Raw genomic sequence first — 22,415 nt, forward strand, 5'->3', positions numbered from 1 at the left:
ATGAACCAGACCGCCATTATCACCAAACACTTGCTGCCGGCTAGTAACAACACAAATATTTGTAATTTATCTCTCTCATCAAAATTTTGAAAATAAAAACTTGTGTGCCTTGGTGATGCTCTCATTATGCTGTTCCTCATCACAACTTCGATTCAAACTGGTTATGATGTTTTTGCTGGATAAATCAAGAACTTCTGTAAGTATTAACTTTAATCTACCTGATGTTCGGATGCGCAGTTACAAAAGATTCGTCTTTCTGATGCTGAAAGGCGTATTTTATTGTCGTAATAATTGCAAGAACTATTTTAGGTAATCACTGTTGGACGTTGCTAAAAAACGAGCTTGTTGCGAGGGAAAGAATATATGGCCTTTTTGCCCTTTTACTCTTGTGCTAAAGCTTAAGTTAATGGGAATTAAATTGTAAATTACATTGTAATTGAGTTTAGTTTGATGATTTCTTTGGTGTTGTGAATATTGTTTTCCATTTATATTAAATTGTACTCATTTTAATTTGTTATGCGCTTGCCGTGTCCAAGTAGTCAAAGAACTCTGACATGACAGATAATATTTTCTAAATTTTAGAATTACAATCCGCTTTCCTTTTTCCACATCAATTATCAAGTTGGCTGATTTTACTACAATTTCATCGAGCTGTTCCAAACTCACAACTGTTGTCTAGAGAATTTTAAATCAGTGAAAGTGTTCGACTACTCTTCTTTAATAAATGCTCAAAACAATTTTCTCTGTTGTGTTAGAGTTCATGCAAAATATTTTGCAACCGGGGGTAGCCAGGGGAAAAGGAAATAACTTGGGCTGTTATGTTACTGCTTTTATTCTTCGAGAATAGTTGCCGGGCTGTTTTCCTTCTCGGTAAATTACATCAATTTAAAAACAGTGCTTTCTTAGTTATGACCGTGGATGAACGTGCTCAAGAAATATGGTTGGGACAATATTATTTATATTTACGTTCAAATTTAAACTTTAAGAGCCGTTATTTCCTTTCATTGTAATTCTTGCCCTGAAGATGACAAGTGGTAGGTACCAGCTGAAATATAGGCCGAAATGAATTGTCTTTTGCCTTTTTCTACTACAAGAGATCAGGCAACGAAAAGTATTCAAACAATTTATTTGTGATTCTGCTTTCAAAATTTTCGCAATGGGACCAAGTGTACCCGATATCGATACCGCGCGACACTAGTCACATGACCACTGGTTAGAAAACGTCATTCCCTCAGCATGTATTGCGTGCTTATAGGTTTTGCGGCCAATCAAGGTAATTCGATTTTTTGTTCACCATGAAAACTGGAAACTGGCCAGTAATATAGTAATATGCGAGCAGGGGAAAGGGAGGAGGAAACCGGCTAAGGTATTTTATTTGATATCGTACTGATGATTCTCCGTCGTGTATAAATAAAAGTAAAATAAATAAGCCAGGGTTTTCCACCCTGCCGGCCGCCTTTTTCCCAATTTTCTTATCGCAAGTTTTCTTCGGCCCGTGACTGCAGTAAGGACGGCTGGTTTGATCATTGTACATTGTACTTACCATCTGTTTTCTCGTTGGCTGTGGCCTTCTGTTACTAGTGATGCTCAGGTTCGGCAGCGCGCCAAATCAACCGGTCTCGCACTATGCTTCATTTCCGGAATTATGAGAACTGCGGTTCTCTACTGTGATTATAAGTAACTCCTTTACATAATTTAATTTATTTAGTAATTTGTATTCAAGGATGAAATATAGCTTAAAATGTAAGTTAAAAGAACCAGGAAATTTCTTGCCAAATGACAAAAGATTCGAAAGAAAGGCTATATAGTACACTGTATAACTAAATTTAATCTGATTGCCTTGTAAAGATGGTGTAAGATGCGATGAACAGTTGTCTGTGTTTTTACTCTCCGTTTGAACTCATCAATAAAGTTCCTTCTTGTTTATATCCTGCCGTGTAGTTAGAGGATCTCAGGGAGGTCTCACAAGCTGCGCAGGAAGGCAAACTAGACAGAGAGCTGCTTCGCTTTGAACAAGAGCTCCAGTTATTTCTGGCTGATAAAGATATGTTTTTGGAGGAGCTTTATAGACGGCTCAAACAAATTACCTCGCTGTGGAGGTCTTGGAGATGCCAAAGTTTGCGTGGCGTGACAATAATGCAACTTGTGTCAACAAAACAGGTAATATCATGGTTTAAAAGAAGTTTCCAAATTCATTTTTGACTGTAGGAACTGACAGGAAGGTAATTTGTGATTTGTCTCTTCTCGCGGTTGCACTGTTGTACTGTCATGAAGTAGGCCCTTAACCTACACAAAAGAGAAGTCAGAATTTGTTTTTAGCAAATCGCGGCCTGACAATTTTTTCGAGGTTTAAATTCAGTATAGAAAATTCGATATTTTATTTTCATTACTTTGTCGCGTTTAACGTAGGTGATTTTAATTTCTAATTATGAGGTATAGTCCCCACCGAATTAATCCTTCTGATTGTCTGTAATCAAGTATTTGCTTCCTATAGATTGAAGAGCTTATACACTGGGAACAAAACCTTCCTGGGAGAAACAGGCACACACATAGGAATGTAAAAGAGAAACCAGCTGATATGCTGATTAGATTTCTTCAAGCCTGTAACGAGTCCAGACAACTCTATGAACAATTCTTTTTCTCGATTTACAAACCTCTTCATCAACTGTTTGGTGACAAGAAAGCCGCGCCTATAGCAAAGGAACTGGGGCGAGTCCTTGAACAATGGAGCTCGCTGCTCGGACCAGGCCCCATCAACCACAGAATGTTGAGCGCGGTGAGCTCTGAAGCAGTCCACAACATGAACCTGACGAACAAACCACGTGACATGCAGTTCAACCTCGTTCTGAGGTTAGTGCCAGACTTCGCCGTCAAAGGTTACGAGGCTCTTTTTCTTGCTCGACAGTGGAGAAATATTTTGGGTACCTCTGGTTACAGAAGGGAACTGAAATTTTTGTACAAGAAGAAACAATGGCCTTCAAATTGTGATGAACCAACTGACTCTTCTATATGTGGCAGTATATTTTATGATCTGGAAAGGAAGTTGAAGCGCTCGCGAAAATGGGAGGTGATGAATTCAACAGGTCACTTGAAAAACGAACTCGTACTCAACACACTGGCATCACGTGACTATGAGATTGACACGAATCTGAAATTCTATTTGGAAAAACGAGACGTTCAAGCCACTTCCGGTTGCTCCAATTTATTCATTCCTGGCTCTCGTGAGCAGCGTCTAAATCACCTGCGCGCGGATCTCAAGCGAGAACAGATCAAAGTGCAAAGGATTAGAACGGAAATTCTTCAAGAGGAAATTGCATCCCGCTACACAACGGAGAAAGCCATGGTGACGCCGCTCTTTGATACTTTAGCTACCTCAAAAATGATCTGCTGGCGCCTAAGAAGTGAGATTTCAAAAGAAGAGCGAGAAGGTAAATTTCCTGCTCATCGAAGCTATAGCGAAAGGCTTGAATCGCGTGACTCGATTCAAACTGGTTTAGCTTCCATTGGATCTGAGAGGATTCGATCAGTCACCAGGCCACTGTTGAATTCCCCCCAACTCGCGCAGTCACGTGACCAGAGAGAGACTCGTTCTAAGGTAGGAGTGCTCAACCTGTGCTCCTGAAATGAAAAGCTCTCTTCAATACTGACTATACTATAAAACTGGACATGATTGATCTAAAAGAAGGTTGTCCTCATAAGAGATTGCCTCAGCAGCTCGAAAATCATAGATGTGGTAGAATTGAGCTGGACGCGACTTGATTCTAAGCACGTGACCACCATTTCGTTAACACACGACCGGTAACGTTTGCCATAACCGAACGAATTTCAAGTGGCAATAGCGCCTTGACATTCAGCTAAACATTACACGGTGTCATTTCAATTCAGGTTTTCTCGGAGAGACATGCGGGTGGTTTTTATATTGATCCTTTAATGACACACAGGAGGACTGGGAGAAACTCCTTGTGACAAGGTGAAAGCCCCTACTCGCGTGTATGACGCCGAGTACGCAAGGAATCGATCCCACGACAAGCTGCGACCACTCATACTGCAGCCGCTTAAACTTCATCCCCTATCCCTCCCTCCCTCCCCCATCCTGCCATCCCACCATATAAATGGTGTCAACTAAGGTTGTGGCTCGTGGGAGGGAGGGGGAGGTGAGGGGCGCTCGGAAACAGAAAACTGAACTGTAAAGAAACACCGGGCATTATTTTGGTCTATTTTGGTGAAGCAATTGCTCATCTATGAACCGCTTCTAGGCCATCAATGGGATGAAAACAATTTAATTTTTTGAAGAACGAACAAGAGACAAAAGGTCGTTAAAGTGGAGACCTTGAAAACGTCTGTCCGTCTTTTTCCAAATTGTCCTTTTCCGTCATGGCCATCAATAGCCGACAACATTTATGAATAGTTTCCGTGTACTGGAATGACCATTTTAAAGAACATGTGGCCATTAATTTTCGGTTGCAGGTGACGAAAAAAGTGTCGTTGCTAATAAATAATAAAAGGCACTATGGACAGCTCAGAATTGTAAAGTTCCTTCATAAGTCGATTGTAAGATAACACTTCATGAGCGTTACACATTTATTTTCTCTTACTACCATTATAATACAACCAAGTAATAACAATATTTTCACTATATATGATAACAAATGTAAATACTACAGAGTCCATACTATGATAATAACCTTGTGTCGACACATAGTAGATTATTTTTAAACATCCACTTCAAAATGGCGGTAGTTCACAACGACTTATCGCTTAGGGTTTAAGGATGCTGGGTTTCCGCCGTGGTACGCAACGCTTCATGAGCTAACAGCTCGCTCAAAATGCGTACGTGCTGAATAAAATATAAAAATTAAAAGTATAAAGAAAAAAATTGCAAAGCCTAGTTATATCTGTAAACACTACTTTGAAATACAGATACAAATGATGACTATAGTCTGTGTAATGGTAATACGCGATATAAACTAGGGACCTGATGGTAAAGGTGGACGAAGAAGCAACATATAGGTCGATTGCACGTTGCGTCATGGCCGCCATGTTGGTGGCTAGGAAACACAAGATATTTCTCCTCTGGAAGTTAACTTCCATTTTTAGGCAAACTAGGTGAGCAAATTTTATTTTGTTTTGGCACCAACATGGCAGAAATGCAATCAACCTATATACTTGTTTTTGTGATAGAGTATAAAAATGAAACTGGGAATTTGAATTAAACTCTCTCGCTGTGTGTTTCGGATGGCATCCACCATCCTTTATCAGCAGATGTAGGAAGACTAGTCCCTAGATAGGACTCACATACATGTGTCTTAAATTTCTTAATTTTTACACAGTTCAGTTGTAACAACTTAATATTTAACCTTGAGTAAACTATCTTCTTCCCTAACTGATCAATTTTTTTTCATTTCGTGGAAAAATTAATAAGGCCAATTTATAGCGAATGTACGAAAAAATACCTTCGGACTCAGCCAATACTTTTTAGACACTAAAACGTGTCAATCTTTTCTCAGAGGCCCGTTTACACTAACATATTAGGGAACTCTAGCAACGATGATGGCGACGGCAACGAAAACATCACTATTGAAAAAAAATTCGCGTTTTTTCAAACGTTGTCGCGATTATTCCAACTCACTTTAAATGTCAAATGTAGCTGAAATTTCCTGGAGTTGAATTCTTGGAGACCGCACCTAAGCTGAGAAAGAGAAAGAGAAATTTGGCGTTGTGTGTTTACGTCCTCCAAAAGACGCCCCATCAGGAAATTTCACATCCTAGTTGCTCAGTGAAGAAAATGTACAAAAAAGTGTAATGCAGGTGCAGAGTTCTCGTTCTCGTTGCCGTAGCCGTCATCCTTGCTAAAGCTACCTATCCTCTTACCTATACCTTAGTTCCTTGTTTTGTCTTACGCCGTGATCGGAAGCAGTTAGGGACACCACAAATTTTATATTCGTCTTAATGGCGGGAGCATGCAACAGGGTTACCATGAGATGCCTTGGTGACCCCGAATCTATCTTCAGTTGTTTTGTGTATCATACGATATATATATAGAAAAGCTGATAGATTTCAAACTGAAGAAGAATATTAATGATGTAAAAATATCACAGGCTTCTCTAAACGACTTTGAAATTTTTAAAACCTTTATTTAGTAGACTGAGGAGATTGCTTTTTATATTAAGAAAGCACTTCAGCAGTTCTGTAGCTCATCAAGTAAGTGCCTGGTTAATTTATATCTACTTGACTTCTATAATCCCTTCATGCGAGTATCCTCGCGAAACATTGTCAGTTCCATTTCGTCCTTGCGTTCGCATTTTAAGATGTGTCAAATACTGGAAAGGTTAACTAAAGGTTGTATTATAAGCCACAGAGCGGTTGATATGTCCTTTAGAAGTCTCTCTGTAGGTCCTGAAGCTGGTTTCTATATGTATGTACAAGATGACCTCCCGGAAGCGATCTTTTAAGCGACGATCATATGATACTAAATGCAAAACGTATCATGAAAATACTGACGAATCACTTTTGCTGAACCAGGTGTTTATGTCTGCTAGGTTACCGCACTTTTCTCAGTTTGGTCCCGAAAATGTGGCGAGTTGTTTCACTATCCCTGAAAAACAAGGGGAAACAAACCATTGACTTTGAAGTGTTATAAACCAGTTCTTAGTTTGGTTACGGGCAGTGCTTTTTTGAGAAATGCAGGGCATTTGGTAAGATGCATTTCCTGAGAGTATGGAAAAAACAAAATGTGAGTTCCCGGCCGGCAGGAGTCCGACTCATGGTCCACTGTCTGACTGTGCTCGAATGTTCTAACCACTGTTTGAAACATAAAGCATCCTACCTCTTACGTTACGTTCGAGATGGTTCACTCCGTTTTCCATCCAGTTGTCTCCTAAACGATAAAAAAAATTACTTTGTTTGGAAACTCTTGAAGTCTGAGCCGCAGGACTCAAAGGAGGTGGTGTAACCGAGTCATCAGGGCGCTCAGTGTTACAGGGTAGGTTGGTGGAAATAAAACATTCATGGCAGTTCTGTGGCCACACCATGTAATGTCACCAGCCTACTACGTGATGAGATTTTGGGAGCAGTGGTGAGAGCACTCGCCCCCCACCGATGTGGCCCGGGTTTGATTCCCGGAGTGGACGCGATATGTGGGTTGAGTTTGTTGTTGGTTCTCGTCCTTGCTCTAAGGGTTTTTCTCCGGGTATTCAGGTTTTCCTACCTCCACAAAAGCCAACATTTCAAAATTCCAATTCGACCTGGAAACAGTGGATGAGTAGCCACTCTGTGGATGTGCCACTGAAATTCCCATTTACTTAACAGATTTTTACGATGTATACGTTTATTTCAAGAACAATCCTCGACAATCAGATCCTTTACATTAATCACATTCATTTGGAATTTCTTTTATGAATAGTTATTTACCTGACGAACTTACTTCTGCTCGGTAAGCAGATTTTATTTTCACAAGAGCATCTTCCACCAGCAAACAAAGCAAGAACCACTGTAAGTTTCTCATCCCGATCACACTCGGGCACGTTTTGTGCCTTCTTACATAACGGCGTGCACCGCGTTTTGCCATTCTTCCTGCATCGGCACTTGCTCTTGCAGTCTTTGGTGATGAAAACGCGGCCACGCCTGAATCGCCGACCGTCTACATAGCAAAATCTCCTAGGAACTAGAAATTGATAAAAGTATTTGAAAATGAAAGTTACGAAGCCGTGTGGCTGATAATGTTGTCTCTTTAAGGATACTGTACACGAAGCAATTTCTCCTGCAATTTGCAGAAACTCCCTCTTTGCAACTTACCTCATGTCCCACAACAAAAGCCTTAGACCCGTTAGGTGTTAACTAGACACGGAATATTTGGGAAGATCCTATAGGGATACGAGGTATTAAAGATAAATTTTGCGATATTGTGTATCAGATTTAGGATAAGATGATCTACAATTTCTTAAGGGGATATGAAATTTTTTTGGCCAAAAATTAATTGGATATGAGATAAGTAGAACCTCCCTAATGGGACCTCAAATTTGCTTTGGGAGTTGCGGGGAGAGTAAAACAGTTTTGTGAGTTTTACAATGACCTCCACTGATTGAAGATTAATTGCGGCTGTAAAGTGTAAACCTATTTTGCATTCATGGCGGAAGGAGGCAATCAAAATAAAGATAATTCGAGCTCCCAGTTCAAGAAAGCAGACTTTTTCTTGTCTGCGATTGCAAAGCGAAATAAACAAGGTAGTGTATTTCTAAGTCCCAATAAAGACGAGGATAGCACATTCACTGACATAGTTATGAAAAGACAATGAAGAGATAAATTCGATAACAACAAATATTACTCGGTGAAGTACATTATTAAAAAGAAACAGAGCATTATATAATTAAAACTGCAGGAGTGTAGTGGTAGAAAGGCAAACTGACCTATACCTGGTACACATTCCTGTGTCTGGCAAGAGCAACCGTTTTTCCCGATCACGGCCACATCCTTTCCCCTTGATCGCATTCCTCTGGGACATTTTATTCTGGGACACATGGGCACACAGGATATCTTTCCGTTTTCGTTGCACCTACAGCTCCGAGAGCAATTTCCTAACGTGAACGTCTCGCCAACTTTGTACTGTTCGTCTTTATTCTGTCTGTAGCAAACAACTGGAAGTAGAATAAACTGTTTGTTTAATAGTTGAATGATCATAGTTAAAAATGGATTTTATTTACACAATTGAAAGCCGTTAAAAAAGTTAATTTTAATATTGCGTCCATTAGTGCCATTGTAATGATCACTTTAGAGCTCAACTTTACGCGCAACATTGAACCTCATCCAATGACAAGAAAATATGACCGTGGGAACATTAACTACAGAACAAACATCAGTTTTGACGTTAACCCGACAGAAACGTTTTCGTGATAAACATTTTAGTCAATGGAAGCTTGAGAGCTGATTTACTTGGTTTCTTCTGGACCCCATTGCGTGCATACACAAGCATGGGCCAAAAGGTTACAGTAAAGTCCTTCTCAATCAATCTTATTACCTCAAACACGCCTATTTGGAAAGGACAGAAGTTAACACGAACAATGAACGAAACTGATTAAAACTGTTCATGATCAGACGGTATTACTCATCATCAAGGTCTTTGCGTTGGGCAAAGAAGAAGGAGTTGCAAAGTGTTTAGCAGCGCCTCTATAATGCGGAGTCAAGTCGGTCTCTCTCAACACCAGCTGGATTGGCAGTTCCGTGTTTAAATCCTCAATCACGCTTGTTCCGCCTCCCAGCAGTTGGGATTCTTAAATAAGTCATGTTCTATATTACTCAGATGTTGATGTTTTGCCAATTTCAGTGGTCTTCACCAGCAAAGGTTGAAGAGCAACTCTGTTTCAGTTAAATTACTGCATGTTATTAAGCAATTAACTTCCACAGAACCTCTCCTCTCTCATTCAAATTCACTCACGTTGCTTCTTTTCTCCAACGTGTTTCGTGTGTTGTGTTTTTAGGACAGAACAATTTTCTCTTACAATGGAAAAGCACAGAGATTCCACCGCGATAATATACAATGAAGGCAGACATGCTCGTATGACTTATTCACGTTTCGTGCCGACGCAAGCTTGGTGGGCCATCCAACTAAGTAACAGGCTTTAACTAATACGGTTAGTACAAACGTAAATCCCAAGAGCACAAATGTAAATCCTATTGTAAATCACACATTTAAGAAAAGGTCAATTCTTAGCGCATGCCAGTTCAACGAGTTAGGCCACAATGTTCCTCTAATCCACTATCTGACAAAACCTCTATCCGAAACGACACACGTACACACGTGTGCTATGTTAAGCTGTTGGACGTTTTCTATATTGATTTTAATAATTATATTTTCTCATATATTTTACCGTATCTTTGTTATTGGGTCTTCCTAATCGAATGCGAAAGTATCGGAATTGCTTATCACGTGATGCAAAGACTGGCGATCAATCCGGCACTTCATGTAAGATTTCCGTCTTTCAACTTCTCGGTAGAATTACGAGTAACTCTCTTAAGTCAAGAGGATTAAAACAAAATAAAGTATTCGAAAAAAGCCGACGCGTTACTGTACATATCCAATGTCCTTATTTCTAAACCGCTAGTTTTGTGAACTCTATCAGCGGTAATTGAAACTCAACACGTTTAAGCTATTGCCCGATGCGGTCGTCCACACGAACAGTCGCACTCCAGGACCCAAGTACAAGAGTTCCGTTTCATGAATTGCGTTTTGCCGCTTCTAGAAGTATATAAATGAGATATTTTCTAACCGTGTTAACGCTGTGCACTCTTAAATCACAAGTGGATAATACGGGCGGTGTCTGAGTATTGACTTTTGGAGTTATTATACCAGGCTTTCGTTAAAACAATATCACTTTCACCACAATTTGCAATGTATCGGATGGCTAAAGCTCACGGAGATTAAAAGCTCATATGTGGTTACAAAGTATATACAAAGAACGCCGCAGAACATTTCAAACACGCAAGGGAAGAGATCAATAGACTTATTGCATGTATGTGGTCTTAGCCGTATGGATTATTGTTAGATTTATTTCGATATATTTTATCGACAAAATCATCATAACACGCAAGCAATAAAGAAAATGTACAATGTACAATGCGAATGTACACCCTACCGCAAAATTGGCTTACGGTTTGCCAGTCCACAACAAAATAAGAGAAATGCAATCCGTAATTTGTTTACATTGACAAACAACAACAAGTAAAAAAAGAAAACATATATCAGCTTCAGCACAGACACCTTTCCCACTTTCATCAGAGCGCCGAGTTGAAACTGGTCAAAGTTTCCGATTTCGTTTTTTCGGAGATATTGTGGAATAAACAGCATCTCTGCGTGGAAAGCACTGATAAAGAGCTTTAAAGTTTGAACCACAGTACACTTCCGACTGTAAACCGGTGAACTCCACACAAACGGACCTAAACGTATTACCCAGGATTGGATTGAGTCCAGTGAGGCCCGATGCTCCCGTACTCGATTACAAATAACATTACAAATTCACACGCATTTTTTTACGGTCCCATCGAGGCATTATTTATGGCTGTTATGCTCATTTACAAATCACAAAACTACTGACTAGAAAAACCGTGGCTAATACGTTGAAACTTTGCTTCACTGCTAAGACAACAACGGGAACTGGCCGCAAAGCGTTTAATTCAGCAAAATAAAGTGGAAACTCTTGCGTGACAAATTGAAAGCACAAAAGTAGTTTGTTTGTTTGTTTTTTAATCATCTTTAACTCTGTTTTTTGCAATCACTGACATCTGTATGTATCTGTTGCAATTTTTCATTTAATTTTTTGTTTATTATTTATTAGTTAGTTTTACCTGACCAAACAATTAAATGTAAACCTTTAAGGGGCACCCGACTAGTTTAGCTCGTCATAGTTATTTCGGGTGCCCTGCAACCAACTATCTTGTTCAAATAACAATTAATAGTAATTTCTTTCCTTTTGAGTACGAATAAACAATTGTTGTTGGTGTTGTTGTTGTAAAAATTGAGTCTGTTAGTTAGTAGAAAACACATCAATACTAGACAACACGTATAAAGTAACTTCACAAAAGGGAAAAAAGTTTCGTCAGACTCAAACTTGGAAGGTCTTAGGTTCGACTCCTGAGAGGAGCACTCGGATTTCCTTTTTCCGAGTGTACCTGTGTCACTCACTGAATAATAATACACCATTCACTGAAACTCGAATATTGCCTAACAGTCTGACCTCAATACGTTGTGGTGTTAACAGTTTTGAACCCGTGGATGAAAAATGGGGCTAATCAAATGATAGCTGCTGAGCGGTGTTTTCCTGTGTTCTGGTTTTCTTCTAGTACAATATTTTTTAAATTAAAAGAAGGATTTTTTATTGATCCGGAAACAGGCGTACCTTTAGCTGGATCGTCTGGAACACAACGTTGTCTTTTGCAAGAGCAGCGAACTCCCCCTGATCCAACAGCCTCCTCAAATACCTGAAGGAAGTATCCGGGGGGGCACGGAACAGCTATTGAAGGACATAGATCAATACAGCTGGCCAATCCTCCCATCATACAATAACACTGCCTTGAACAATTGCTTGTAATGAATGAGGAATTGACTGGGTAGGAATCTCCGTCGACTAGGCAGCTGGTCTCATCTAATGATGTTAAAAAAAATTCATAGCATACTTTGTTAGCATCACTGAAAGAAGGAAAATCGTTTAGTTAAATTTTTTGCTTTAATGACGATCAGTGTGAGGTGTCACCTTTTGAACTTGTTCTTTGTGATAAACTCCTTGCAATCACTGCAATGGGAAAAATTAACAAATTAAGAACAGCAAAAGTACCATTCAGTTAACGTTAAATCAAGATGTTCCTGGCGACTTTTATTGCGATTAGTTTTGTGTAAGTCCTGATCATTCTGAGGCGAAATAAAACCAGATCGTGCAACAAGTTTTGTCTTATCTGACTAAATACTGACTGACGGAGCCTTTAGTACATAGAACGGTGGAAAGTCGAACGCCCACAAATACAGTAGTCACGTTAGCTTTAGGGCAGAAAATTTCAAAGTTTACACCTTTAAGTCAGGTGTTTTACAAATGCTTAATCTAGAATTCTACTTTGCAACTGACTTAAGAAAGTCAGCAGCAGTGAAGCCCAAGAGAAAACGGAAATTGTTAAGTGTAAATTAGTTTTCGTGCATAGCGGGTATTTGGTGGTTCAACACCATGGTTCCTTTGACTGGGATAACAATCTACTTTAGCTTATTTAATTTCGCCTGAATAACCTTCTTATCTTCAAAATTGACATCCATTTACTTCCGTAGAAAGACTGTTTGTCACGACGCTCAGGTTTGTAAACAACAGTCTCAACGTCCCTCATTCCAAAGCATAGGTTGTTGCTTGCTTTCACTTTGTTTATTTTAACTATTCAGGCCCAAGCTTTATTGACGCTAAGGGACAAGGCACTACGCTGTCAAGTCCCGGAAAGAGGGAAAATGCAAAAATTAAGAGGTAATGACAGAATGGACCTTGCAATGTTGGGCAATGAATGTTTCTGTCAAGAACGTTACGCTCTGAAACGGACAGAACCTCCAAGAATGTCGCACTTAGCGATATCCATCAATCGTCAAAATTCAAGTTCTTTTTTGGAGGCGGGACGGTGCACGAAACGCGAAAAAAGTTCAGCTCCGTAGCTAAACCAAATGCTGAATTTAACTGAATATGTTGTAAGTTTTGCTGCCATGTAGATAGTCTCCCAAAGCAAAAAGATAATTTTTACCGTAGAGTCAACTGTCTGTATTAAATGCCCGTAGGTAGTTCAGTAGATATAAAGAGGTTGTCAGTTGAAATGCTTTCTCTGAATGGGACAAACGCATTGCATATTGTTTCAGAGTGAAGTAGAGGGGGCGTGATTCCAGCAATTTGCGTTACGCTTACAGTGCTGGACAACGGTCATTCGCTAGTTGTCATTCGAGTGATAAGTACAGAAAGAAAGTACATTTTAGACTTAATAATCTGCCGAAGCCTTTCCATTCAGAATAAACTGGCTCTCGGGGCATCATGTGATATCAGTTTACTAATAAGCTGATTATTGAAGTTGGCGGACGGAAAACTCCACTCTTTAGGGGCATGGATAGAAACGTGCTGTTCTTCTTTAAGTTGTTTTCTTCGGGACGTCGTCAAAATGTACGGCAAGGTCTCGATTGAAAGTTACTCAATTGCACGCAATCAGAAATAATCAAAAACACCAGGAATAACAAAGGATCGGAAGAATCCAATAACATTCTGTAACCGATTTTTTTCCTTTTTTCGTGTGTATCTAAGGCACGACTCGAGAAATTGACTTTTTGTCAATCAAGAGAACATCAAAGATCTAGATTCCTCGGAAGTTTTGGTTTGCTCACAGTGGGAAAGAATCATTGAAAACATTTCCGTTAAAAAAGTAATTTTTTTCTCGAACAGAGGAATTTATAAACTTTGATGATTTAGCAACATTAAGTTAAGACATTTCTAATAGCCGTCGATAAGTAGGAATCCCGTTTGTCCCGATATTTCCAGACAACAAGATACAATTTCCAAGCTCGACTCGACATTTGTGGTTTAGGATGTTTTTTTGTGGGCTGGTGACGTAATTTGACTATTTCTTATGCTTCGACTATTTTACTTTTTTTAAGCCTTAAAACTATCTCACAAGCAAACCTCTTGGTATCATGGATTCAATATGTTGATAAACTGCCCTCATTTTCCTGGTTTTATCAAATAGAGCCGTGCACGTAATATAAAAAACGTCAACATTGATTCTAGGTTCTTCTGAGTTTGCTCTGTCTATGATTTTATTGATGTTGTCATCAACATCAACGCCTCTGTAACATATGCTTAAGTCAGACATCTTTCTCAGAAATATTGCTCAATTGACAAATAAAAAGAAAATATCATAGTCCGCTCAGAAGATTTAAGAACCGGAGCCTGCAGATAGGAAGGAAGTCCTCTCTCGAAGAAACCAAGGAAATACGTTGTACTCACCAAAACGATGTCTTCCAAACGTCGAAACAATCGCCAATATTTGAATCGTCAAAATATTCATGACTTTCTTGGTGAATCTTGAAGTTTCAACCTGGAGAAATGAGGAAAATGTGGCAATTCAATGGTATTTCAGTCTGGCGATAAAACTTTCAATTGTCGCTTTTATACCTTGATACAGTCCTTTGGATCTGACTGTGTCTCGAATAGGCTTCAACTCTCGCCTAATTGTCTTTGCTCAGTGTTAAAGTACGAATTGTTTTAAAAACAATTAGTTACCGCAACACAGGCCTGTTGAACGTACGAGGTTATTGGTGTCATCTGACTGCTTATGAACTTTCGCATGTACATGTAATTATAACAATAGTAAACAGAAGTGCGCGCCCAGAGTGCATCATGGGTCGTTTGATCTAAGTGTTGTGCTTAACAGTTGGAAATATAACATTTCATTGATCTACTCAGTAATAACCAGTCCATAGGCTGTCAAATCCGTTTAGGTGTCTAACTGCGAATTTTTTTGGCCATGCGTGAGATAGTTTATCACAAACGGAAGTTATTAAACCGGAGAAGGAAAACTCCGAAGCATTAGAAGCATTGTATGCAAAAAGAACCAAAAGAAACCATTGAGAATGTAACATGAAGAGAAATAACCTGGGTGGCCAAAAAATCAAGTAAAATTTATCGCTTAAGTCTTTTTTTCTTCACCATAAGACAGTAATTTCTTCATTTTGGGGCAAAACTTGTCAAGCATTGTTTCCAACTTGAGTTCTAGACCTTTCGAAACAAAGACAGCCATAAACATGACATTCCTTGACGGATTTTCGTCGTCCTTATATCCAGTAAAGGGATTTTCGGGATTTCGGAGGCGTTCTGTGCTCTTATTTCATTTCTTTTATGATGATACCCCACGCCGAGACTGGCTAAGTGTTTCTCTGTATGATTAAAGGATAAAAACTACTGTACAAATACCCATTTTGCGGTTAGGCGCATGTAACCGCGTCCAGCTCATGCGTAATATACCCGTCGAGAAATTAAGATGTGTGGCATATTATCACGAACTACTCAAATTGGCTTAGAATATTAGCTACATATTTTCAAGGAAAAAGAATTGTTTTGCAGGCGATATGTTTTTTTCGTTGTTTCCTGTTGTGTGATTACTTTTGTCTTCACTGATTTCTTTCCGTTCCATTTTTTGCACCTCATTTGCGCGAATTGAACCAAGCCTTTTTTTCAAGTGGTGTTAACAGCAGTAAGGAAGGCGGGGTTACCTAGCCGACGGCTATAGAAAAAATAAACAACGATGGTCATGTGTCGCTTACTCCGCCGTGCTGGATGATTTATCCAGTGAAGTAAATATGAAGAAAAGCGCCCTTAAACGCGACGTGTTACACAGTGAACACGATAGAACACTTTAGGTGGTCGTTTGTGCATTCGGTCCCATTTGATGGCTTAAACAGGATTTATATTTTGCCGTAATCGGTCATTTCCGATTATAAAACTTTAATTTATATCCAAGATTTTAAAGAAGAAACTAAAAGATGCCGCCTTATTATCCGCAAGGTCCAATGTGGATTCAGTATTTAAGATGTGGAGTCCGGATAGAATTTATAGCAATATTCTGAAGTGACTTTTAGCCAAGCGTTTGCATGTTTCGTATCCGGTTGGACCTTTCCGGCGTCCTTCCGGCCTGAGAGGAACTTCTCGCGTTGAAAGTCCTAAGGACCGCTGGGACATTAGTCAATCCCAGAGCATGCGATGGCCTCGTAAGATTCATCAAACAAGATTTGAGGCTGCGTTTCATCAACAAAGCCGAGACAATTTTACAAAACTACTCTAAGCGGTTATAATGAGATATAGTCACTAGAAGGATACGGGCTCTCCTCCCCTGCTAATGAAATTGCTTTTCGGCCCCAAAATGTTACCCGGAGGCAACGAATTTCTCTCCATTTTTTTTTCTTTTCTGTATTATGAGGTTTTCTCTTTCGTGTTCGTTTTTTTCTTAGTTTTTATTTCTCATGCTTAAGGGTTGGCCGAAGGATGGGTATTACTGGAATCGACTTATTAAGCATTGCAGCTGAATAACTGAAAAATCCCTTTGAAATAGTATAGAAATTCTTTTGATATATAGCAAACCTGTGGATAGTTATTTTCACGCGCTCTTATTGGCTACTCAAACTCCGGACAGTTAACAATTATCCCACGAGCGCGCGTTGGATAAAGGGCTATAATGATCTTCTATCCAGCTAACGCGAGTGGAATAATTGTTTTATTAAGAACAACGAAGATCAGAAAGATCTTTCTGTTTTCATGTTTCAAGAAAGACGAGAAGACGACTTTTAAATGGTCGCTATTTGTCGGGCATTGTATAATGGCAGATATCCCATGGGCGCTGAGCCGATAAAAACTCTGGAATTCCATTATCCAATGATCCAGTTTTTAATATTTGTGATTCACCTCCCGGTAGTGTCCTGCACCAGTTTTCAACAGGAAATCCACCGCCACTTTTAGTGTCAGTGAACAATTGTTATTAGGCAAAACGACCATGATCATCTAATTAACTCTTCAGGGTACGAAGTTAGAAGAAATCAAGGACGGTTACAAATACTTTTCCTTAAGAGAAAAATTTGAATACTTGGCTCTTTTCCTAGATTTAATTATCTTATGAGTGAAAGAATGTGGTTTATTAATTTCATTGGAATGCCGTAAAACTTAGTTATAAGATGTGCAAAATGTTGCTTAGAGATGTAAACAGGAAGGAATGTGATAACCGCAGACAAAGTGTATTGAGCAAAGAGACTGAATATCATCTACACCTATATCGATGTCATGTTTGGAAACAATAAAAAAACCAACGAAATTTTCAGATGAGTGGTCATATTCATTACGCCGATAAACATTCGCTAACTTGCTAAAAGAAAACGTTTAAAGAAGCTTTGTGGAGAACAATTTACGTCTTGAGATAAAAATTGTAATAAGTCTTAAATAATTAAGAATTTCCACGACTTTAAATAAAATTGCAAGTTGACTTGTTTCTGCTTTGGACACTGATATATAGCCTTTTGGCCCCAGGTGGAAAACTTTCATTGTCGCTGAACTGGTTTGCACACATTTAAACAACAACAGAATGTTCCCGATTATAGTCGATTCAGTTTTCTTACTTTTCCTCTGCTTTCGCTAAGATGCATAACAACATGCTCCATAATCCCAAGATCGTGGTTTCCAAAGAAAATTGTTTATTTTATTGGCTAAGTATGAGATATGTTTGTTGACTGATTCATGTTTGAATCAGGCTTCCACGCAGATTACGTCAGTGCTCTAGCACATTAGACAAATCCATTAAGCAAACACAAAAATCTTCGATCAGAAAACCTTAAGGTGGTTAACACCAATATTGGGATATTAAAAGGAGAAAAGATAATAAATAATAACACAAAAATGGGCTTATAATAGGCTTAGATTGAATAGTTTCATCACCTTGATCGCACTGTATTAACGCAGCCCTTCCAAAGGTTTCAAATGGTGTTTTTGACAGGGAATAATTTCACTAACTAATATGAAACTAAAAGTTAAATCTCGTTGCTGACTAGTTAGGGATTTGTTGTGATTCTGTTCAGGAAGGCTCTAAATGGATGATTTGCACAAGATATGGAGCCTTTCCAATTTGGCAGGTTTGGCTCCAATCTTAATAGCACAGACTAACACAGACTAACACATCTAAAAACAAAACACAGCTTTTCTATAGAGTGACTTGTTCTCACATCAATGCAGTAGTTCAAGATCATGAGTAGTAAAAAGGTCTCAAAATCCACTTGGCCCGGCTTTCAGACAAATCGTATGTTCCAGCTTATTCTGATTAGACAAATCTTAAACCAAAATATAATTGGACAACTTAAACCTAGACCGTAAGATTACACTGAAATATTTGCCTAAAGGAAGTTCTTTTTGTCTTGATGAGTGTCGTTTATTTTGATAAGTCAAATCCAAAAGCCAAATACTAAAGGCACGATTGGTATGTCTCACATGAGGTTAATGCAACAACAAACAGCAACAACGTTCGTTTATGCTTTTCCCAAATCCCGGCTTTTTAGCTTAATAAATGTATATGCATGTGCAATAAGTAATCATCACAATATCTGGTATTTTATGTTTTGTATCAGTGTGTCAATAGAGACTTGCGCTTGAATTTTCGTTGATGACGTAATTTGTGAAACAGCCGCCATTTTTTTTAGCTGATCATAAATTACGTACTTTCTCGTCTTAGTGAGAATTTAAATATGTACTCATTGTTAGCAACGGAAACGGATCACTAAATACACATTTACAGTATTAGTGGTAGAGCGGATGCCTGTGCAAACATCGAAGGAAGAAAGAGCTCGTGAGCTGGAAGGAAGAAGAATCTATATAACAAGTTTGGGTCCAAAAAGGAAACGTCAGTGAACTTTGACGAGTGGATATAAGCCCGGTATTGAAATTATAAATATTTTAACCTTTTGAAAAATAGAAAGTTTTTCATGCATTTAACTAAATGAAGAATTTTTTTTAAAAAAACAATGTAGTATTGTTTTGATTTTGTTGTGCGGAGGCAGGGGTGTTTGGTTCCAGGGAAGGGGGGAGAGTACTTCCTTATTAGGCTTAGACGGGGACGTTCCGCTTGATAGGCCGTGGTTTTAATGCCTCTCAAGCTCTGTACAGAGCAGGGTATATAATGTTATGCGAGTATGTCCTAAACAGGGTATTGCCACGTCTGAATCCAATCCTCTCCTAAGCAGAGTAGGGTTAAAGTTGTGCGATTGTCACTGTAGAATGTATATATATTTTTGCTTTGTTTGTTTGTTTATTATTTAGTATTTTGAAATCGAGTTGTCCTACACAGAGTATAGGTCGGGGTTTTAAACCACCCGGCACCCCACTACCCAAACATGAGTCAAATAAGTACCCCTGGGGGATCGATCTGGTTTTGTTGATTAACTCTTTTAAAATTTCTAGTTTCAATGGACTCATTTGTTGCCAAGTACAACTACATACGGCCGGTATAAACATCTTATCAACTTATCAATTTAAAAACGGATGTATGGTAACTAAGATGTAAAGCTTGGTTATTGTTAGTAATAAACTGCCTTTGCCTGCTAAACACTGCACTAGAATCACAAGGCAATCGATTCCTTCAGCTCTGGGAACTGTAGTTTATTATATTAAATATCCTTGTTTTGAAAAGGTCTCGTTTCCTCCCTTTGACCTCGACAAATAATTCGATACGTTTCCCGTGGCGCGAAAATCTGTCAGAAATGCGAGAAAGGTTTCAGAAAACGTGCATGTTTATCTGGAGCTGCTGTCTGTGATCGGATCTTTCAGAGGACACAGATTGTGATTCCATATGGCGCCAGGAAGTATTCAAGTCCGTCTTTGCTGTCATCAAAAACCTGTTAGCCTGTTCATGCCTCCACATTGGAACACGTGAGCAAACATTTGATACGTGCGATGAGTTGCATTAATTGATCGCAAATCGCAAACAAAGGCCTCAGAAAAATAATTTTGGCAATGGTTTTTTCCTTGCCCATTTGTTCGGCTACAGTTTAGAATACAGACCATGGAATGTTTTCTTAATTCAGTGAACAGGATGAGAATATGACCAATCTTTAACAAGAACGTATAAATAAATACTGTAGCTACTGTCATACTCAACAGTAGGTGTCCTTGTTAAATTTATATGCTATTGTGCCACAGATTCCTCGATCTTCCTAGAAAAATAATCGGACAGATTTTTCTAGGAAGATCGGAGGGAACTGTGCTTGCAGGGTTTTATACCCCAAAAGAACTACATCGGCATAGTCCATGGCAAATTTGTAAACTAGGACATTGAGGAATTTTAAAAAATATAAAGTTGAAGACCAATTACCAAGAACAATGTGACACGCCATCAACAGGTCACCATGCTGATAAACATTTTACTGACGTTCTGGAAAATTCGACTGGAAACGAAATCTGCATTTTTGTTACATTTGAGATTTCATTAAAGTGTTAACCATTCCGATTATTGCATGTACAAAACACCCCTAAAACTCAGTACCAGCGAGTGAGAAATCAAGATAAACAAAAATCTCCAGTGCGAAAAAAAGGATTTATGTCTCATCCTAAGCTTGCTACGATAACCTTCTGAACGCAGTATTGTAACTAACCATAAGTGTCATGAATGTGTTCATCGTTTGCTTCATACCTCGTTACGCACAAGGCTCCTTTTGGCCGTGCCCGCCCTCAGTCAAGAGGCTCTTATTTACTTTGTTCATTTTCTGAAGAGGCTTGTGTTAATGCCGGCCCTTAGGGGCCAATAGACACAGATGAATGTTTCCTGTTTACGACAGTTGAGGAAAAAATTAAAGGTAAACCAACCAATTTACCAACAAATGGCTAGCCGAACAGCAACAAGTAATCAATTTGCTTTGATTGATATCACCTGTTCAGGAACATGATTTCTTGATCAAAACGGCTTTTCAAAACCGTTTAAGCAGATATCAAAGCTATCTATCCGACAAAAGAAATTTTACGCTTGTTGTTTCTTCTGAGAACAGAACAATGGCCATTATGATCGATTTGAGATTAGGTGTTTTACACAAAAATCATCGAATTGCGATCTCTTTCGACTTTTTCTTCGACCTCTCTGCGACAAAAAAACAATGGTTATGCCAATTGCTGTGCCACGTGCGTTGTAAATTTTGGTAACTAGTTTCTAGCAGGTTGATCAAATTTAAAATATATTTTAGTAGGAATGGAATGAAGAACTGTTTTACGTTGTTTGCTAGACAACAACATTTGGTCGTCAGATGTTTGTTGGAGAACAGAGCGCTAAACACTGTGCGTTTAAGGGAGTTGAACTATTAATTTATTAGAACGCGGGAGAAAACAAGCGGGGAAATTATGATCAACATAGTTTAGCAACGTACAAGCTTACCTGAAAATTTTTAAAGTGCTTTGATGCTGTGCTGTATACACCTTGCTGAGAGAACGTGAACTACTGCTTGAACTGCTGCTTCGTGGTAAGACAACAAAGTCAATCGAACTTATATGTGTTGATCGTGATCTGTTGAATTAAAAGGAGTATCCAATTACCCTGATGCTTGTGTTAAGTAATACTCTCAATCAACGGATGAGCAAACGATCGCCTGGATGAAATGGGATTTGCGTGCAGCTGATTTTCACCACTGATAAAACCCAATTAGCGCACTCACGTCGCTGCTACAAGCTGAAATTGAATTGCTTTTAACTTAGCACTCCTGGATAATGGTACAAGAATCGCGAGGTTACCAAAATTCATTTCCTGTGAAAGGACGTTTTTCGTCAACATCATCTACGCACTGTGACAATTAAAATATTTTTCATCGAATGTATTGACCGCGCTCAGCACGTCAACAGTAGGACACGCCTTCTTGCGTTTTGACAAAACTCACGTGAACATTAACACATTTTCAGGCAAAACAGACGACTTGTTGCTTAGTAAAAGCCTGAAGCCCGGGACAGGAAAATCTCAATATTACATAACAGAAAATTTTATGTCAAGGCTGGCACTTACGGCTAATCCAGCAACTAGTATAGGTATACGCGTAATGGCCGTTATAGCTACAGTGAACTTAAGGCGGGGGACCAGTCAGGGGCCCTCCCCTAGGTCCGCCTCTGGTGGGTGTCTTTGCATTAATCTACTTATTGTTAAGACTATGGTCTGGGACGTTTTCAGTGCTCTGAAATGTGACCACTTTTCGCCTGAAATAGGTTAAAGACTATTTGCAGCTGTGATTTCACTAAACACGCATCAACAAGGGTCTTATACAGGACGAGGACGATCTCGGCTCTATGTTATGGCTCCCTCTCCCCTGGTGACCGCATGATGATCAGTCTGCAATGTATGGACTTTACGAATCTTTGGCG

General features: G+C 39.1%; 2 protein-coding genes across 8 annotated transcripts; one reads left to right on the forward strand and one right to left on the reverse strand.

The window, feature by feature from the left end:
- Nucleotides 1–74: 74 nt before the first annotated feature.
- Nucleotides 75–4,478, forward strand: LOC146460724 (uncharacterized). The gene is made up of 3 exons (XM_085087835.1): nucleotides 75–196; nucleotides 1,942–2,160; nucleotides 2,495–4,478. The coding sequence occupies exons 1-3, from the start codon at nucleotides 116–118 to the stop codon at nucleotides 3,620–3,622; spliced, it is 1,428 nt and encodes a 475-aa protein (XP_084943961.1). The 5' UTR covers nucleotides 75–115; the 3' UTR covers nucleotides 3,623–4,478.
- An 89-nt stretch (nucleotides 4,479–4,567) lies between these two features.
- LOC146460725 (uncharacterized) lies at nucleotides 4,568–21,740 on the reverse strand. Of its 7 annotated transcripts, XM_085087837.1 has the most exons (9): nucleotides 21,722–21,740; nucleotides 21,445–21,573; nucleotides 14,502–14,592; nucleotides 12,243–12,281; nucleotides 11,889–12,134; nucleotides 8,406–8,633; nucleotides 7,424–7,663; nucleotides 6,827–6,877; nucleotides 4,568–6,595 (listed from the first exon to the last, which is right to left on the reverse strand). In XM_085087837.1, the coding sequence occupies exons 3-9, from the start codon at nucleotides 14,560–14,562 to the stop codon at nucleotides 6,555–6,557; spliced, it is 906 nt and encodes a 301-aa protein (XP_084943963.1). In that variant the 5' UTR covers nucleotides 14,563–14,592; nucleotides 21,445–21,573; nucleotides 21,722–21,740; the 3' UTR covers nucleotides 4,568–6,554. The 7 variants fall into 7 exon arrangements, with proteins under 7 accessions (XP_084943963.1, XP_084943962.1, XP_084943968.1 ...); XM_085087836.1 differs by having other exon boundaries at nucleotides 21,445–21,738; XM_085087842.1 differs by having other exon boundaries at nucleotides 7,411–7,663; nucleotides 21,445–21,737.
- Between the last annotated feature and the right edge of the window lie 675 nt (nucleotides 21,741–22,415).

This window comes from Pavona decussata, unplaced genomic scaffold (genome assembly GCF_977016875.1).
Source record: "Pavona decussata unplaced genomic scaffold, jaPavDecu1.1 SCAFFOLD_207, whole genome shotgun sequence".
In the NCBI taxonomy this organism is placed as follows: Eukaryota; Metazoa; Cnidaria; class Anthozoa; order Scleractinia; family Agariciidae; genus Pavona; species Pavona decussata.

What these genes read in the sequence shown, in the direction of transcription:
- LOC146460724 (XM_085087835.1), top strand. Translation starts at nt 116, where the DNA reads ATGCTCTCATTATGCTGTTCCTCATCACAACTTCGATTCAAACTGGTT. An exon ending in TGGATAAATCAAGAACTTCT is followed by an intron (nt 197 to 1,941) that starts GTAAGTATTAAC and finishes CCTGCCGTGTAG; the next exon opens with TTAGAGGATCTCAGGGAGGT. An exon ending in AACTTGTGTCAACAAAACAG is followed by an intron (nt 2,161 to 2,494) that starts GTAATATCATGG and finishes TGCTTCCTATAG; the next exon opens with ATTGAAGAGCTTATACACTG.
- LOC146460725 (XM_085087837.1), bottom strand. Translation starts at nt 14,562, where the DNA reads ATGAATATTTTGACGATTCAAATATTGGCGATTGTTTCGACGTTTGGA. An exon ending in ACAAAGAACAAGTTCAAAAG is followed by an intron (nt 12,135 to 12,242) that starts GTGACACCTCAC and finishes TAACATCATTAG; the next exon opens with ATGAGACCAGCTGCCTAGTC. An exon ending in AATCTGCTTACCGAGCAGAA is followed by an intron (nt 6,878 to 7,423) that starts GTAAGTTCGTCA and finishes TTTATCGTTTAG; the next exon opens with GAGACAACTGGATGGAAAAC.